Below are 12,506 nucleotides of genomic sequence, written 5' to 3' on the forward strand. Positions count from 1 at the left end.
AAGATTACCTTATAATGAGGTGATTAACCTCTTTGGAAATAGTTCAAGATAGACTTATTTTATATTTAATATACCCTGGAAAGAAACATTACAGGAGGGGTCTTCACATTGTTCACTGGGGTAATTTCTATGAAGTATCAATTGATCTTATTCCTGAAAAGTTACAAGACACTTTCATTATATTATTGAATATATCACAAATACCTGTGCATCTAGACACGAGAAATTAGGTGCACTTCATATCAAATCAACTTACTGAGATAACACCAAGATTATATACTTCAAGAAAATAAAAAATGAACTTTAATCAATTAAATTATAAGTGTTGGCTCTAGATTACTTGTGAATAAGAAAAGAAAACAATATTGCCACCGACATTAATCACAGAAGTATGTTTATTTCCCAGAGCCTGTTGTTCCTTGTGTATTAATTTAGAGAATCTTTTGCATGCCAAGAACACCATTTGATCTTGTTAGAACTCAGCTGATGCTAACCAACAGGGTAGGTCAGAACACAAGGACAGAATTCTGTGACTTTAGTACAAGAAATACTTGATAAATTAGGGTAAGGGTCATGGCCAAAAAGGGGAGGGGATTTTTAACTGCTGCTTAAGTTAGTTTTAGCTTTTAATTTACTACAAAATAATTTATATTTAAGGATGAAATTTACATTTATAGCATATGATTTTATATATATTTTACATATGTTTGCTGTCAGACTGTTAGGAACAATTTGTGCTTACTTTGTATTTTTCATTTTATAAATATTTTCAAAAATTTTATCTTAAGTATAGAAGCTATACTACCAAGTAGATTTGTTTTTCAAAAACTACTTTTAGTAGTTAAGCACCTTCCTTATAAGGAAATGCTTAGATAATTTTTGTGAATTTTAGAAGGAGGTCTTTGAATTAGCTATTTCTGTTTTTAAAACTTGTATCCATGTTTAATTTTCTTAGGAAGTGTAAACATAAAATATTTTTATATATCACATGGAAATCATGTAAGATCAAACATAAACCCTAAAAATAGTACACAAAAATCAAGGAAAAATATTTAAAATATTTGTATAGAAACCATACAAATGAAATCTAACTATCTTGTAAACAGAAACCAGAAATATTATTTTTACCTCAATTGGAGGATACATAAATATATACAACCCTCACTTTAATATATATCCCTTAGTTCTCTCTGGGCACCTAAACTTGGGAGTTCACAACCTAGTTTTTTTCTGTACAGTGTCATGTAGGGTCACCTATGGTTTTTTTCCTTCTTGGAATCTCTGATAAATTTCTCTCCATAACCTTAAGTTCAGATTCCCGTTTATGTGGGGATTCTCCAGACTCACCATCTAGTTGGATGACAAGCAGCAGCAACATATCATCTAAATCCAGAACATTCAGTCATTTTCTTGGTGTACTTCGGTGACAAGAAGAAAGGAGTGAATGGGGAAAAGAAGAGTATTTTGGGCAAGAAACAAAGAAGGATGAAAAACCACTAAATGTCATCCTTATTCATTCCTGAGAGCTCACAGACTCTATCAAAGCAGCTACCCCTCAAACAAGTTTTTCAACACCTAGAAGGTGAAGATTGAGTTTAGGTAACAACTTCAGCAAATAATAATGAGGGTGCAGGAGAAGCAGAATCCACTGACCTTTCCATGCAGGGCTCTACTCACTGATCCACGCATATTTTTATTTGTTCAATTCAAACACTATATCTGTACTTTCTGCATGGTTTATAAGCTATCCTAAGACAATTATATTAGAAGTAGAATAAGCATGATAATTATTGCATAAGTATAATGATATGAAAGTAGAATTTCTTAGGAAATATATGCATGGAAAATACACATCCATGGAGCATGATATGCCCATATCACTGTGTAGATTAATCATTTATGTATCTACTAAGGTATTCATTGCTGATTGCAAACAAGATAGGATACATCTAGAAAAACTGATTTAATAATAACGTTTTTTCAGAGACATGTTCCATGAATTTTGTATGGAGGATAAAATTAAGCACTCATGCCAAATAAGGTGGAAAACGAGTATGTATATTTTTAAAGAACATAAATGGTTTCCACTAGGCAGAAAATGTAGACACAAAATACTTTACAAAACACATAAGAAATAGATTCCTTTTCATTCTCACTTATTTTATTTTGAATGTAGTGCACATATAGCAATTACAAAACTCAATTCTAAATATATAAATATAGAATGATGATATTAATGAAAAACTTGAATTTTTTTGGTGTTTCAAAATTTAATTAATTCAAGTCAGGCAAACAACTTCTCAATGGTGTTTTATAGAATAGAATTGCTTGATTGTGCTACATCATATTGACATGACTAAAATGTTTTTCTAGTGTGATGGATGAAATGTTAATGCTAGGTGTGTACATACTAGGCAAACACACTGTAACTCCGAGTCACTTTGCAACTCACTGAAGCTTTTCTTTACTTTCAATTTCGTACTTCATCAGAAAGTCTCAATTAGATTTTTTTTTCTGTTTAGATAAATAATAACAAATTCAAGGCTTTGAACTGGGCCCTCTACACATGTTGCCTCTGCATGATTTGGTCCTCTTGTGGGACTTCTGCTTGAGGGATCTGGGGCTGTCTCTAACTCTTTTGCCTGCTCCTGGGACCCTTTCCTCTTACTGCCTTTCCCAGCCTTAATAGCAGAGGAGGTGCCTAATCTTGCTGTAGCTTGATATGCTATGGCTGCCTGATATACAGGACTGAACTTTTCTGAAGGAAAGGGAGAGAGAGTGAATGAGGGGAATTAGAGGGATGGACTGAAAGGAGAGGAGGGAGGGGAAAGTGTGATGGGGATAGGAAAATGTATTGATTAATTAGTGAAAAATAAACAATAATCATCTATTTTATTATTTTTTCTTTCTACTTTTACTATTACAGCAAAGAAGAAAGTTTAAGAATGGATAGATTTTTGCTTCTCTTTATCTTGTACATTATGATTTCCCATATTTAATGGAATATGGAATATACAGAATAACGTCCGTTCTCAGTTAAGACTAGATAAACATTATCCACACAGTTCAAAGAATGCGTGGCTGTTGGCATTTTAAAAATCAATAATTATGATTTATGAGCTATTTATTTTGACTAATAAAATACTGTTTCAATAATATATCTTTTCAGACAGACAATATTTATTTAGAGATGAATTTGGCTGACTTTAAGAAATAAATGAATACCACATGCTATTCAATTTACAAAATGAAAATATATACATACATAGCTGTATATGTATGACATATAGGGGATGATACACAAGGCTAGACAACTAATTGGAAAATAAAAAGGCCAAACTAATTTATAAATGTGTAGTAGCTCCTTCCCTTGATGCTGTGACATAATTCGTGGCAAGAGCAAATTAAGAGAGAAAGTTTCTTTAGTTTACACTACAAGGGAATCCAGTCCTTCAAGGCAGGGCTGACCTATCAGCAAGAAGGTAATACAGCTGGTCGTACTGAGTCAGGAAACAGAAAGTGCTGGGGGCTCACGATTAGCCATCTTCCTTTGTTTTCTACACTCTGACCGCTTCACCTGTGGAATCAAGCTACCTAAGCTTAGTCTTCCCACTTCACTTAACTAATGTAGAAATCCTTCACAGATATCCCAGAGATTTGTCTCTAAGTTGATTGCAGTTCAAATCAAGTTGATAGTCAAGATCATAGGCTCATCACTTGTCAACCTGATACTTGCCTGTATGACCTTTAAGCTCTAAGTGTCAACCATAGTCTCATAGGTATCTCCTAAAGCAAACTCTCTCCAGTTCTACCTCAAATATCCATAAATAATCCCATCACTGTTAAAATTTAACCACAGAATCCCTTCTGAGACTCAGGCAATGTCTTCACTGAGTTTCTGAACAATAGAAAGTCGGTTTCAATTTTCCAGTATACAGATGCACAAAGTAAACATCCTCATCCCAAAAGAGAAGTATATGAAGAAAAGATCAGACCAAAGCAAGGTGGAAACCCAACTTTGAAATCAACAAATGCTTGGAGCTCTCAGTCAGGTACCTGGGACTCATGATGGAATTGTCTGGACTCCAAAGGACTTAGGTAGCCCCCATCGTTGCCTAAAGCATGCACAGCCTATCTCTTGGGGTACATCAGTCTGTGCTCGTAACTTTCCTTAGCAGATGTGATGATCTCTGTCCCCTAAATGTTCTGCAAATCCCAGGTTTCCTTGTCTGTGTTTTATTCAGTGGTCTCTCAGGCCTTCAGTGTCGGTATTTTAACTGAGCCACTCATTGCCTAGTGTTAGCGCCTCTCTGAAATCATGGAGAAAGACCCTATGATCCTTTTATATTTGATGCCTGCAAAAACAGTATAAATGCATTACATTAATGAATTCTATTGCCAACTTGCAGCGTAGCCTGGCCACACTGGACCAAAGTTAAATCAACCTCTAGGAAATGCTGCTCTGGGTAGTTTCTCTAGAGAACCCCTGCAACCGTGTTCTTGGTTTAGGTTCTCTCCTTTCAAAGAACTTGGAATATCACAAGATGCAGGCTTCCAGCTTTTAGGTCTTCTCATCAGCGCATCTTTCTGCTGTCACAGTACAGAGCTCCAGCTATCCCTTCAATGGTGCTAAGTTCTTGGGTAGCTCAAACACCTTTCCTTGCCGAGTTGCACATTTTTCATCTCTTTCTACTGACCTTTGCACTCAGTCTCACTGTAGATCTGGATGGTAGCAGTAGGCAACAACTTTACCTGAACCCGAAGCCCTATTGTCTTGAAACTTTTCCAGCAAACAAACTAGGCCATTGCTTTTGAATTCAGCCTCATTCATGGTCTGCAGACAGAGGCAGATTGCAGCCAGATTCTTTGTCACAATTTATATAAAATAATGTCCTTTGCCTGTTTACCATCTGAAGACTACTGATGTTTCTGAGTTAATCTTGTTTCTTGCCACATTACTGAAGGTGTTTGTCAGCTATAGGAGTTCCCTTGTAGAACTTTTCAGGTCACTTAGGAGTACTATCATATCATCTGCAAAGAGTCAAAGTTTGAGTTCTTCCTTTCCAATCTGAATTCCCTTGATCTCTGTTTGTTGTCTTTTTGTTCTAGCTGGAACTTTGAATACTATATCAAATAGACCTAGAGAGAGTGGGCAGCCTTGTTTTGTTCCTGGTTTTGGTGAAATCACTTTGAATTTCTTTAATTTAGTTCGATGTTGGCAATGACTTGCTGTATGTTACCTTTATTATGTTTAGGTATATTCCTTGTATTCTTTTATCAGAAAGGGATGATGAATTTTGTTGAAGCCTTTTTCAACATCAAAAAGATGGCCGTGTGATTTTTTTCTTTTTTCAGTTTTCTTATGGGGTGGATTACATTGACAGATTTTTATAGATGAACCATTCCTGTATCTCTGGGATAAAACCTACTTGACCATATTGGAAGACATTTCTGACAGGCTCTTGAATTCTGTTTGCCATTGTTTTATTGAGTATTTTTGCATCAATGTTCATGAGGGAGATTGGTCTGTAACTTTCTTAGTTGCATGCTTGTGTGGTTTGGGTATCAGGATAACTATAGCTTTGTTTAAAAAGTTTAGAAATGTTTCTTCTGTTCCTATTGTGTGGAAGAATTTGAAAACTATCGGTATTATCTCCTATTTGAAATTCAGGTAGAATTCTGTGCTTAAACCATCTGGCCCTAGCTTATTTTGATTGGGAGACTTTTGATGAATGCTTCTCTTTCCTTAGGGGCTATAGGGCTATTGAAATTATTTATTTGGTATTGATTTAATTTTGATATGTGGTACCTGTACAGAAATTTTTCCATTTCCTTTAATCCAATTTTGTGGAGTACAGGTTTTTAAAATACAACCTGATAATTTTCCGGATTTCCTCCATGTCTGTTGTTATGTCCCTCTTTTCATTTCTGATTTTGTTAATTTGGATATTTTCTCTTTTGACTAGTTTGGATACATATTTGTCTATCTTGTTGATTTTCTCAAAGAACCAAATCTTTGTTCAATTGATTCTTTGTATTGTTGACTTTGTTTCTATTTTAATGATTTCTGCTCTCAGTTTGATTATGTTGTGTCTTCTACTCCTGGGTGAGTTGCTTCTTTTTCTTTAGAGCTGTCAGGTGTGCTGTTACATTGCTACTGTGAGATGTGTTCAGGTTTTTTTTTATGTAGGCACTCAGTGTTAGAACCTTTCTTCTTAGCACTGCTTTCAAAGTGTCCTGTAAGTTTGGATATGTTGTGCATTTGCATTCATTTTCACTGAATTCTAGGAAGTCTTTAATTTCTTTCTGTATTTCTTCCTTGAGCCAGTGGTAATTCTGCTTGTTCAACTCCCATGAGTTCTTGGGCTTTCTGCAATTAGTGTTGTTGTTGAATTCTAACCTTAAGTCATGTGATCTGATAAGATAGGGGGTAATTCCATTTTTTTTGTATCTTTTGAGGTTGCTTTGTTTCTGCGTATGTGGTCCATTTTAGAGAAGGTTCCATGAGGTGTTGAAAAGAAGGTATCTATTTTTGTGTTTGGGTGGAATGTTTTATAGATGTCTGTTAAACTCATTGAATTATAACATCTCTTAGTTCTTTTATTTCTCTGTTAAGTTCTTGTTTGGCAGAAGCCAGGAAACAAGTAGGACCCTGAGTGAGACATACATGGATCCCCATGCGAAGGGGAAATAGACAAGTTATCCCGAGTAAAGTTTGAGTATAGCGGCGAAGGGTGGAGAGTGGAAGAGGAGAAGTACAGGGGATAGGAGAATGTGAGGTATTAGGAAGTTCGAGTTGGAGGAAGGACAGAGAGGAAGAGCAAGGTAAAAGATACCTTGATACAGGCACCCATTTGGGGGTTAGGGCAAAACCTGGCACTAGGAAAATTCCCAGGAATCCACAAGGATGACCCAAGGTAAGAGCCTAAGTAATGGTGGAGGGGGTGCGTTAACTGCCCTTCCCTCATATGCAGATGGATGACTACCTTAATTGTCATGGTAGAACCTTCATCCAGTAAATGATGGAAGCAGATGCAGAGATTCACAGCTAAGCACTGGGCTGAGCACATGGAGTCCAGTCATAGAGAGGAAAGAGTGACCATAGGAGCAAAGCGGGTTAAGACCGTGATGAAGAAAACCCACAGAAACAGCTGAGCTGAGCTAGTGGGAGTTCACTGACTTGGGACTGATAATTGGGGATCCTGCATAAGACGGCACTAGGCCTTCTGAATTTGGATGGCAGTTCTGTGGCTTGGGCAGTGACCATGGAACCAGTATTCATCCCTCGTTCATGAACTGGCTTTTTGGAGCTCATTCCCGATAGAATACATTGCTCAGTCTAGAAACAGGGAGAAGGGCCTTGGTCCTGCCTCAAGTGATTCAACAGACTTTGTTGACTCCCCATGGGAGCCTTTACCCTCTGTGAGAAGTAAATGGGTGGTGGGGTGGGAGGAAGGTGAGGGAGCTGGAGGAGAGAGAGAGAACTGGAATTGGCATGTAAAATTAAGATTTAAATAAATGAATAAGTAAATAAATAGAATATCCTCTATGTCTGTTCCCCCAAAATTTCTGCTTGTCTCTCATTGGTAGGAGTCAGGCCTTCATGGTTACATTTCCTTCATCATGCTTGCCTTCTCGTTCTCCCCCCTAAGTTCTTTCTATTCACAGCATTTTAGGACTTCTTTAGCCTGCCTGCAGCTGCAAAACCTTCTGCTTTCCTCCCTCAAACCAGTTCCAAAATCTTAAAAACAATATGATCAGGCTCATTTCATCAATGGTTTCATTCCCATTATCCCTTTTTCATAGTATTTACTTTCTCCATTAATACAACAGAATACCTTCCAAGAAGCAATTGTAAGGAGGAAGGATTGATTTTGATTCACAGTTCACAGGAACGTAGTCCTTTAAGACGCAGGAAGATGGGGCAAGAAGGGAGGCAGCTGGTCACACTGAGTCTACACTGAGAAGCAGAGAGAGAAGAAAGCTGGTGTAGACCAGCTTTCTCCCTTGTAGTAATCTGGGAGCCCACCCCTTGGGATGCTGCAACTTACATTTGTGTATGAATCCTGTACCTTCATTTACCTAGTCTAGAAAATCTTTTGCAGATATGCTCACAGATTTGTCCTTCAAGTGACTCTAGTTCCTGTCAAGTGACAAAAACTATGTCTCATCAATTAAATCATAGCCCAAATACTTATAAGGTTCAGTGTGGATCTAAAACAATTATATTCAGTTATATTAGTGTTTTCTGGCTGATCCGTTTAGTTCATGCCGAGAAAGAGGTTTTAGATACAGCGCATTAAGAAGGTAAATTAATTCCATCAACTCAAGTGAATAAAAACACCTGAAATATAACCAAAACTTTTGACAAAGATGATTTCACCCAACTTGTAATGTCTTTCAATACTCAGTCATCTTTGCTCCTAGCATTTAAATTTTTTTTAAAAAAAATTAAGGCTGCACAATTATCGGATATTTAGAAACACACATTAGAGTGGCTAGTGAACAATTATTAATGTTCTTTTCTTAAAAACAAGAACTTAAAATACTCTAAATATAACCAGAAGAGGTGAACTGTCTGTGAAATCACAACAGCTTGAAAATGATTGTAGACACAAACAAGTTATATTTATATTTCAAATACCAATATTATGTAACATATGGTTTTAAATTGTATTAACATGTGTACTTCAAACACTATTTTTCCTTGAGTCTAAATCTGAGAAGTCTTTATATACTTTCGGTTTTATTTTAAAGTTTCAGGAGACAGAGAGTGTGTTACATTTTAACTGTTAACTTAGATCTCTCCAGGAACTTGGAAAGAATAAGATATGAGCCTTGCAAAGAGTGCATTTTAAGCAACAGAAAATCATTATCTTTCCAAATTCTTTCCATTCCTACTGTAAGAAGCATAGGGAGCAGGAGTGTATATATATACATATATATATATGCAATTAATTTCCTTAAGTTAATTTGAGAAATCTAGTGTTATCTACGATATATATGTGTGTGTGTGTGTGTGTGTGTGTATATATATATATATGTATATATTAAATTTCAAAGTGTTCATGCTGGAGCATGGCATTAGTGGCAGGCAAGTCCTTGTGACGTGAGCTCTGACCAGAGACACTGTCACTAGCATCATTTCTAAGAACTCATTTGAAAGTTCTTGAAAATATGTCAGTAAATATGACTAAGCTTGCTGCTGTGTTGAAATCCATGTCTGCCCTGGAAGATCCAATTGTTTTATGTATAATTTGCTTCCTCACAGAAACTTCTCAGAAGACATTCATATTTAGAATTTTTGTAATAGAACTTAGAGAATCGTCTAAATGCTTAAAGTGAAAGCCACCTTCAGAGTTATAGGCAGAAATGCACATACTTAATTGACCTGAAGCTAGAGAGATGGCCTCTGTCTTAAAGCATTTATTAATTGTATGTTCCAATCTATACATTTAGGACTTGCCAACATTTTTCAAAATTTTGATCTTTGGATTGAAGAAATCTAATGAAACTGAAATAAATACACAAATAAAAATTTTGAAACTACAGAAAAAAAAACAGTCTTCTTAAGAGTAGATATATGTGGTAGAAAATGAATATTTAAAAAAGAAAAAGCTAGCAATGAAAATTCCAAAGCTCATGTTTTGCTCCTCTGTGACAGGAGCTCCTGCCCCTTATTCTCACAGCACTGTGGAGTTCTCTAAAAACAGTGTCGTCCATGAATCCCTTAGAGGCAAGACCACATTTAGTCACTACTTTGAGCAGCACACAAGTAGCAAATCTACACCTTCTGGTTTCCCCTTACAGGCCATCCTTTAAGATAAATGATGAGTGTTCATAGACTGGAGAGGTATCTGAGGCAGTAAATGCTTTCTTTGGTTGTTGGTTCAGACTCTGTGAGGTCTTATTTTTCTTTTATATCTGTTTATTTGTTTTTGCTTGTTCACTATTCTTTATTTGTGCTGGCTTTGTAAATATACCTCTAGAGTTTAGTTAGAGATGAGGCACCACTGTGCCTTCAACATTGCTGTACCTTCCCAGGATTGTTTTGGCAGGTTGAGATCTTTGTTGCTGCAATACGAATTTTAGGATTGCTTCTCCTGATTCCGTAGAAACAGTCTTGTAATTTTGATGGAGATTGCATTTAATTTGTAGGTAATGTTAGGTAATATAGATACTTTTAAAATATCGATTTTTTTCCAATCCATGAATGTCGGGAGTGTTTTCACCATCTAGTGGTTTCTCATTTTCTCTCTCTACTGCTTAGAAGACATTCACTTCATCAGTTAGAGATTTCCTAGTATTTATTTATTTATTTTGAAACCACTATGAGTGGTAATTTCCTCTCTGATTTCCTTTTTGCCAAGCTTATTTTTGTTTCTACCAGCCTTTACTTGTAGCTAATAAGGGATGGTGGTTCAAAGGGTAGGTTTTTATATCATGTTTTTATTTATCCTGCTGCTTTATTAAATCTAAGTTTTCAGATGGAGTCATTTAGATCTTTTAAGTAAAAGGTACTTTTAAAACTTACATTCAAATTTTAAAAGTTTAGAGGAAATGAATAAATTTCCAGAAACATATGACTTCCCAAAATTAAATCAAAGAGATATAAATACTTGAAGAGATCCATAATAAGCAATGAGAAAGAACCCCCCGAGGCCATATGGATGTATTGCAAAATTCCTCTAAAACGCCAAGAAGTGCTCATACCAATACTCCTCAAACTGCTTCTCCAAATGTGGAAGAAACACTACCAAACTTGTTTACAAAACTAGTACTTCCTTAGCACACAACCGGATAAGCATACCACAACAGAAGAAGACAATAGACAATCTTACAGCTTTCTGACCCAAGAGAGAATAAACAAACTGTTATATGCTCAAAAATTTATTATTTGTATTCTAAGAAACAACTCAAGGCACGAGAGGTATTAAAAACATTTGTTTTACAAAAATCCTTAAACAAATCTACTAAAAATTAGGATATGACAAATCATTAGACTTTTTATTAAGATTATTCAGTAAATTGTACCCTCAAGTCTATAGTTAAGACTTAACTTTTGAAATATATCTTAATAGCATTTATTTTATAAATTTGTTTTCACATAAGAAAATTATGTCAAGTACTAGTGTATGGTGAAATTAGCATTTAGATATGTATATACTAAATTACATGCAGTATTCTTGGCTAAGGATCCGCTTAGCCAATACAGAGAACAGAGTCCTTGGCCTTGAATACCAATATATAAACTCATATAATGTCCATACAGATATAAAGATTATGGTCTTCTCACATTATGAAATACCAGTAACAATGAGGATAATGAGAACAGAAGGCAATTTAATACTTTTCCCCATTTTTCTAGGAAAGAGGCCATATTTTCCCCTAAGAATAAAAGCTAGGGAGGCCAATTTTTTCCTCTTTCTCTGACTAAGGACAAAGGTCGCTGTCTATATTTTTGCTGTTGAAGTTGTTGGAAAGGTGATTTTTACAGGCATTTACTTGAAGCAAATATGGGATGGTGGTTCAAAGGGTAGCAACCTGAGAAACCAGCATATATAAGATCACTCAAAGTTATCAAATTATCAAACCAGAACTGTGTTTTCCCACGGGATGGAGAATGAGCAGCTCCACATACTGAGCCATGCAAAGGCTTGCAGTATGTGTGATTTTCACTTTTGACATACTTTAAATATTTACTTTAAAGCACATGAAATTGAAATAGACATGATAGCCACTGCATTCTGCACTATAGCACTATGAAAAACAAAAAAAGAAAAATACGTTTAATTTTACTTCTATCTAAATGTGAACACCTAAACTGAACTTAATCCAACTCTTTCATGTAAAGGGTGTATACCACATAGTGATCTTCTATAATGACATAATTACCAACAGCAATCAAAATTAAAAATCCATCACTTGTTGCCTTACCGGCTGTTGAATTTCTCTGGGTGTTTTTCTCTCATGATATGGAATCTGTGTGCAATGGAAGCATCCTAAAAGAAGAAATGGGGGAGGGATAGTTGTTATTTTATTATCTTGTAGAAATATAAAGTAATAAACAAGACTTTTTCATCAGTTCTCTTTTTACAATGCTATTTACAAGAAGATACTCTGAAATTACTGAAAGATGTACAACCCATGTGATGTCTAAGAAAGAATGATTATAAAAACATGTCAAAGCTAGACATTTCTTATATTTATATAAGAAATTAATTTTTACTGAATTTATGTATCTTTTATTTTCTGGTTTTGGCCCCATGCTTAGATTCTGCTTAAAGTCATACATTTTGTCATTAAGGTCAAAGAGCAGTTGAAAGTATTTCTAAACAAGAGTAAAAGAGACGACTTAAGTGGAAAAGTGATCCAGCAGAGAAGTTCCTGATCCTTGGAGATCAACTGTGGGCAAGAAGACAGTGAGAGGCTGGGACCCAGTAAAGCAATGGAACCTTTGGTTTCTGAGTTTGCTCAGCAAGCCCCAGATGTCTGATTGATAACTG

At 35.6% G+C, this 12,506-nt stretch overlaps 1 protein-coding gene across 11 annotated transcripts in view; it reads right to left on the reverse strand.

Moving 5' to 3' along the window:
* Positions 1 to 12,506, reverse strand: part of Dgkb (diacylglycerol kinase beta) — a 592,477-nt gene that overhangs the window by 247,664 nt on the left and 332,307 nt on the right. For all 11 annotated transcript variants that reach the window (XM_057782585.1, XM_057782593.1, XM_057782590.1 and 8 more), the window contains one exon: positions 11,938 to 12,002. In XM_057782585.1, coding sequence (XP_057638568.1) covers positions 11,938 to 12,002 — 65 coding nt within the window. The remainder of the gene's footprint in view (positions 1 to 11,937; positions 12,003 to 12,506) is intronic.

Source organism: Chionomys nivalis, chromosome 10 (assembly GCF_950005125.1).
Source record: "Chionomys nivalis chromosome 10, mChiNiv1.1, whole genome shotgun sequence".
In the NCBI taxonomy this organism is placed as follows: Eukaryota; Metazoa; Chordata; class Mammalia; order Rodentia; family Cricetidae; genus Chionomys; species Chionomys nivalis.